Source organism: Nicotiana tomentosiformis, chromosome 3, assembly GCF_000390325.3.
Source record: "Nicotiana tomentosiformis chromosome 3, ASM39032v3, whole genome shotgun sequence".
NCBI lineage: Eukaryota > Viridiplantae > Streptophyta > Magnoliopsida > Solanales > Solanaceae > Nicotiana > Nicotiana tomentosiformis.
The window spans coordinates 89,113,256-89,120,555 of NC_090814.1; the positions used below are offsets into that span (position 1 = coordinate 89,113,256).

The 7,300-nt window shown below is 42.4% G+C and overlaps 1 protein-coding gene across 1 annotated transcript; it reads right to left on the reverse strand.

Annotated features, from left to right (window-relative positions):
* Positions 1–618: 618 nt before the first annotated feature.
* Positions 619–3,722, reverse strand: LOC138908146 (uncharacterized). Its single transcript, XM_070198790.1, has 3 exons — positions 3,624–3,722; positions 2,320–2,580; positions 619–852 (listed from the first exon to the last, which is right to left on the reverse strand). Exons 1-3 carry the CDS (start codon positions 3,720–3,722, stop codon positions 619–621), a joined length of 594 nt encoding a protein of 197 aa, XP_070054891.1.
* Positions 3,723–7,300: the final 3,578 nt, after the last annotated feature.

Consider the following 7,300-nt stretch of genomic DNA (forward strand, 5'->3'; position numbering starts at 1 on the left):
TTGTGATCCATAGTGGAGGTGGCCTCGGGGTTGCAAGAATCTCAGCTAGCCATGGGCGAGCTGCATCACCTATCGCCAGCTTCTCCAAGTACTGTGCCGGCTCAACATCCTCAAACCCCAAATAGGTGTTCAATGTGAGTTGGTCAAATCTCACTTTCAGATTCTTCATTTTGTCACTTTGGTCCCTTTCTTTATGTGCGCCACATTGGCGCAGAACTCCCAAACCAGATACTCCTTGGCGTCCACAACAGTCTGGGTGAACCACATCCACCTCTTCCACTCTCGGAACTATCTCAATACTGCTGGATTATACTTTTCAAGATCTTTGAGTTGGAATTGTTGCTCAAGAGTGAGCGATCTCACAGGCCACCACCCACGAAAGTTGGTGAAGGCAGCTAGACTTACAAAACGGTCCTCCCAGACCTCTTTCTTTTTCGACCTCTCAAGACCAGCAACTGTCGTATCACACCCTCTGCCATCATCCAGAATATCGTCACTAGTAGCCGCTGGTTCCTCAAGGACAGGTGTAGAAGAGGGCTCTAAAGCCTGACTTGCACTCTCCGAACCCTCAGAGGTGCTATGTTAGGAGGAAGGCTCGTCCCTGAGTTGATACCTTCCCTATGGATGTGATTGGACAGCAGGCTGGTCTTGCATTGAGTCGCCCTCCAATGCTTCCCGAGATGGGGCATATGAAATAGATTCAAAGGGCTCTGGATTTCTTCCTCGGACGACTGTAGCCTTCTTTGCGATTATCTTTTGGAGGGCGAGGGGTAAAGTACTTTTGCCTCGGCCTTTGGAAGGTTCACCCCTCCCCTTTGATGTATCTCTATGGCCTCGAGATCTCACCATTTTCTGTAACAAGCAACAGTAGGAGTCAGTTGTAAGTCAAGTGCAACAGACAGTGAACACACAGTGTAAAACATATTGGCAGGGTGGGGAAGTGCGGTCCGCACAATTACAAGTATGGCCGCAGGCTTTGCGAACCACACAATTTGAACTTGCGGTAGCAATAATGAATCTGCAGTCCACACAATTATCATTGTGGCCGCACATTGGACATTCTAAAATTTCAACTCTCTGAAGATAGAGAATATGATATTTTGCGGCTGCTGTGGGATTTTTGCGATCCGCATAATTTCAAGTGCGGCCGCAGAATTTACATAACCAAAGACCCTAAATCTCAACTTCTGCGGGCCACACAATTTCTTGTGAGGCCGCAGATTTCATTCCTAAATCGATCAGACTTCCTAGGTTTTCAATTTTTGCACAAATTCAACATGGTATTAACAAGTAAGCATGCAAATCAATTTACCTAGTCCCCATAAAGCAATTAGCAATTGACCCATTACAGATTAAACCCTACATGGTAGTAAAATTGAAATCTATTAACAAATGGCCTAAACTACCTAAAAGAATTGTAAATTAAACTAAAACAAATTGAAAAATTCGATGTGTAATTGAAGCATACCAGATATGAAGGAGTGTAACTAAGTGATCACAGATGTGGATGGAGTGTGGCAGATGATTGAACAAATAATTTCAAAGTGTTAGAGTTTAGAGTGCTCAGAGAGGGAAAAAATGTATTGTAGCCCTAAGGCTACTATTTATACTGACGGGCTGGCTTGAGGAACAAATGAGGAGTGCGGCCGCAGAATTCCTTATACGGTCCGCAATCTGTTACCTAGGGCTCAAATGCCCTTGATGATCTGCGATCCGCACAATTTAGGGTGCGATCACAGATTTTGTGTGCGGACCGTAGAATTTGATGTGCAGACGTAGATTGGCCATTTCTCTGACAGATCAAACTTCAGAGAGTTTGCATTTTCCATCAAGTTCTGCGGTTCACAGTGAAATTGTGCGGCCGCAGTTGCCTTTTGCTGTAGCACTCACAATTGTGCGGTCCGCACTTTTTTCACACTTAGCTAATTTTCTGAGCACAGTTCCTGTAAAGCACACTAATTCCTACAACACACTTCAAATCCAGTTAGTACAAAATAACACCTATCTACAAAAGAAGAAAAGAAAAAGAAAAAGAAACATGGGTTGCCTCCCAAGAAATGCCTGATTTAACGTTGCGGCACGACGCAGATTATCATCACTTCAAATGAACAACTGCCACCACGTGGCCATCATCAGCTTGACCCAAATAATGCTTCACCCGGTGACCAATGACTCAGAATACCTCATCATTTTTGTTCTTCAAGTCCAATGCACCAAAGGTGTCACGCCCACAATTTCAAAGGGACCACTTCATTTAGATTTCAGCTTTACGGGAAACATCTTCAATCCTAAGTGGAACAGCAACACAAGATCGCCCACCTTGAACTCCTTGTTTCGGATGTATTTTTCATGAAGGTACTTCATCTTCTCTTTGTACAAGGACGAACTTGCAAAGGCATCGTACCAGAACTCATCCAATTCATTCAAATGTGCAACCCGCAAGTTAGCAGCTGCATCCCAATCAAGATTCAACTTCTTTAAAGCCCACATGTCTTTGTGTTCAAGTTCTACCAGAAGATGACAAGCTTTGCCAAACACCAAGCGGTATGGAGATATCACGATAGGAGTTTTGAAAGCAGTCTAATAAGACCATAGTGCATCATCAAGTTTCTTTGACCAATCCGTCCAGTTAACATTCACTGTTTTGGAGAAGATGCTCTTTATCTCCTAGTTGGATACTTTCACTTGACCTCTAGCTTGTGAATGATAGGGAGTCATAACTTTATGAGTGACACCATACTTACCGAGAAAAGTGTCAAAAGCCTTATTGAAAAAATGCGACCCCACATCGCTTATGATAGCCCGCAGAGTACCAAATCTTGTGAAAATATTCTTCTTCAAGAATGCCACCACAGTTCTCGTTTCATTGTTGGGTAGAGCAACGGCCTCCACCCATTTAGACATATAATCAACCGCAACCAAGATGTAGGTGTCTCCACAAGAACTCACAAAAGGACCCATGAAGTCAATACCCCACACATCAAAAATATCAATCTCCAAAATGGTAGTGAGAGGCATTTCATTATTATTCAAGATTCCACCGGCCCGTTGACATTTATCACATCCTTTCACCATATTACTTGCATCTTTGTAGAGAGTGGGCCAATAGAAACCGTAACTTAGCACTTTAGCCGTCATTCTTGCTCCGCCATGGTGACCACCATAAGGCGAAGAATGGAAAGCCGTAAGAATAATATTTTTCTCTTCATCCGGTACACGTCTTCTAATTACCCATCCGTGCAAATCCGAAAAAGGTATGGTTCGTCCCAATGATAATCTTGACAATCCCGTTTGAGCTTTTTCCTTTGATTTGAAGAGAGCTCATCTGGGATGATTCCACACACAAGGAATTTTCCTAGATCTGCAAACCATGGAACCTCCTTCATTGAAATAGCCAAGAGTTGCTCGTTGGGGAAAGAGTCATTGATTTCAAGTCCATCATGCGGCCTCCCCTCCTCCTCAAAACGAGACAAGTGGTCTGCCACTTGATTTTCACTCCCTTTTCGATCTTGGATATCAATATCAAACTCTTGCAACAATAGCACCCATCTCATCAACATAGCTTTTGAATCTTTCTTGCTCATAAGATAGCAAAGTGCCGCATGATCCGTATGAATAATAACCTTTGCACCTATCAAGTATGGGCGGAACTTTTCAATTACAAACACAATGGCAATGAGCTCCTTTTCAGTAACAGTGTAATTGACTTGGGCATAGTTCATGGTATTACTAGCATAGTAGATCGGATAAAAGATCTTGTTGATACATTGCCCCAAAACTGCTCCAACCGCTACATCACTAGCATCGCACATGAGCTCAAAAGGAATACTCCAATTAGGAGCGGTGATAATGGAAGGATTTGTCAACTTGAACTTTAGTAATTCAAAGGCTCTCATGCAATCATAATTGAAGTGAAATTTAGTATCTTTCTCTAAGAGCTTTCACAATGGGTTCACCACTTTAGAAAAATCATTTATGAAGCGTCGGTAGAATCCCGTGTGACCCAATAAACTTCTCACGCCTTTCATTGAAGTTGGAGGTGGAAGTTTAGAAATCACCTCTATCTTCGCCTTGTCGACCTCTATGCCATTCTTTGAAATTTTGTGGCCAAGGACAATGCCTTACTCGACCATGAAATTGCATTTCTACCAAAAGCACTATTGAAAAGTTGTCGGTGCATTGCATAAGCCAAATGACATCCGCTTGAAAGCGAAAGTGCCATACATATAAGTGAAAGTTGTTTTATCTTGATCTTACGGGGCTATAAAAATTTGATTGTAGCCCAAATATCCATCTAGAAAGCAATAGAAAGCACGGACGGCCAACCTATCAAGCATTTGGTCAAAAAAGGGAAGTGAAAAATGGTCTTTTCTTGTGACTTTGTTTAGCTTCTGATAGTCCATATACACTCTCCACCTGGTCACCATTCTTGCGGGAATCAAATCGTTCTTATCATTGGTGACCATAGTTATGCCCCCTTCTTAGGGACACATTGCACCGAAGAAGTCTACGAACTGTCAAAAATAGGGTAGATCACCTCGGCATCCAACCATTTGATAATCTCCTTTTTACCACGTCTTGCATGGATTCATTGAGTCTTATTTGATGTTCAATGGAGGGTTTGGAATCTTCCTCCAAGTTAATCTTGTGCATGCAAAATGCAGGGCTTATTCCCCGAATATCCGCCAACTCCACCCAATAGCTTTCTTCCTCTTGTACACCATCGCCAATGTAGAGTCAACCTGCATGTTAGTCAAATAAGAGGAAAGAATAACCGGTAAAGTAGAACAAGGGACAAGGAATTCATACATGAGATGTGGAGGCAATGGATTCAACTCCAAATCGGAGGCTCTTCAATTGAAGGCTTTGTAGGAGGAGTTTTCCTATTCTCAAGATCCAAGGAAAGTTTCTGGAGTGCATAGTTGTACGACCTCATTCCTTGCAAAGAATTAACACATTCCATGAAGCTATCCATCTCGTCAACATCAAAATTGAGCAAGACAGCCTCCAACATATCACCCACATTAATCGTGGCACTTGTATCATCAATAATTGCATCGATCACCAAGTCCCCGAAAGAACACACTTCATTTCTATTTGGTTGCCTCATAGATTTGCACACGTGGAATACAACCTTTTCATCACCCACCCGAAAAGTGAGTTATCCGGCTTCCATATCAACAAGAGCCTTCCCCGTAGCAAGGAAAGGTCTTCCAAGAATAATCGGCACCTCATAGTCCACTTTACAATCAAGAATAACAAAATCTGCCGGGAGAATGAACTTATCGACACGAACCAATACATCTTCAATCACCACCAACGGTCTCTTCATTGTACGATCGGCCATTTGTAATATCATAGATGTGGGTCTTGGTTGTCCAATTTCCAAGGCCCTGAAAACCAAATAGGGCATAAAATTTATACTCGCCCAAAGATCACAAAGAGCTTTGGCAAACTCAGCACTTCCAATAGTGCAAGGGATTGTGAAAGCACCGGGATCTTCCAACTTAGGAGCCATTGAATGCACAATTTCACTCATTTGGTGAGTGACTTTGATAGTTTCAAAATTTATCGACCGCTTCTTTGTCACCAAGTCCTTCATAAATTTTGCGTATCCGGGCATTTGCTCCAAAGCTTAAACTAATAGCATATTTATCGAGAGACTCTTCATGATATCAATGAACTTTTTGAAATGATTCTCGCCATTTTGCTTGGCGAGCCTTTGAGGATATTCAGAAGTTGGCTTAGGCAATGGTGCCTTAGCCTTTTGCACTACCGGTTCCGGTATGTCAATCACATGCTCCCTAAACGGGTTCACTTCCTCTTGAGTCTCTTCCACCGTGTCATCAATATCAATCCGCACTTTATCATTTGCTTACACTACATTGGATGGGATCTCCTCTTCTTCTACCACTTGCTCATCATCCACAAGTTGCATTTGACTTGTGGTGAGTGCATTCCTACCTCATATTAGGGCGGGCAACTTCCAAATAACCAACGTGATGTTCACTTTGCTCGAGCAACGAGGGTTCTTCACTGGTGTACCGGGTCAAAATGCATATAAACACTTGAAGGGGTTCGTAGATACGTGTTGGGGGAGTAAACAAACTAATGTCTCCAAGGATGCTTTGAGGCTAAGGCTTTTTCCTTTCTCTCTACTAGGGAAATCTTTAGATTGGCTTGAACATTTTCCAAATCATTCCATTCATACTTGGGATGAACTAGAAGAGAAATTTATTTCTAAGTACTTCTCTCCCGGGGACATGGCTATTCTTCGGGATGAAATTCTAGCATTCAAGCAAGAGCCCAATGAACCACTACACGATATATGGGAAAGGTATAGAATAACGGTGAAATAGTGCCCTAACAATGATATGACAGAGAACATGATTCAACAAACTTTCTATCGGGGGATCAATACCACCAACCAATGTGTAGTGAATCAACTTGCCTGTGGGAACTTCATGACTACGCCCTATGCAGAGGTGAGTGATATCTTGGATGAGATGACTGATACTTCTTTGGCGTGGCAATCTCGGGCAAATGTTCCACAAGATGACCCTAATGTGATTCACCTTCACAAAGAGTTGCATGATCATGGACAAGCCATAGCCGAGTTGACCATCACCATGAACCAATTGCCAAAGGCTCAACTTCAACAATTGCAAAACCCGAGGCAAGTCAATGCAATGGAGGGAGTAAATATGATGGTGAATAAGCGAAGAACAAGAAATCCACAAGTGCAACAAAGAGTGGACAATTTTGTACAAGATGATAGTGGATTTGATCAAGATGAATCTTACAATGACCAAGAAGAGGAGGTCCAATATGTGAAATACTTTCAAGGGCAAAGAAAAAACTACCAAGGCCCTAGCCAACAACAATGGAGACCTCAAAATAATCAAGGCAATTTGAATTCTCACAACCAAGGTAATTGGAGTGGTGGAAACAATCAAAGCAATTGGAATAACAAAAACAGTCAAAGGCAATTGGAGTGGAAGTAATAATCAAGGAAATTGGCATAACAACAATAACCAAGGCAATGGGGGAGGCAACAATCAAGGCGGGTGGAATAACAATCAAGGAAATTGGGGTCAAGTTTTCAAAGGCCCCTAATGTATCAAGTAACAACAACCGAGCAACCCACCCCCTTTATCCTTACCATGGTCCTAGTTCTCCCAATAATGAAATGGGACGTATTGAGAACATGTTCAAGCAAATGATGGAGAATAATGCCGATTCCGATGCCCAACTTGCTTCACACAACACATCGATCCGCAATCTAGAGATGCAAATAGGT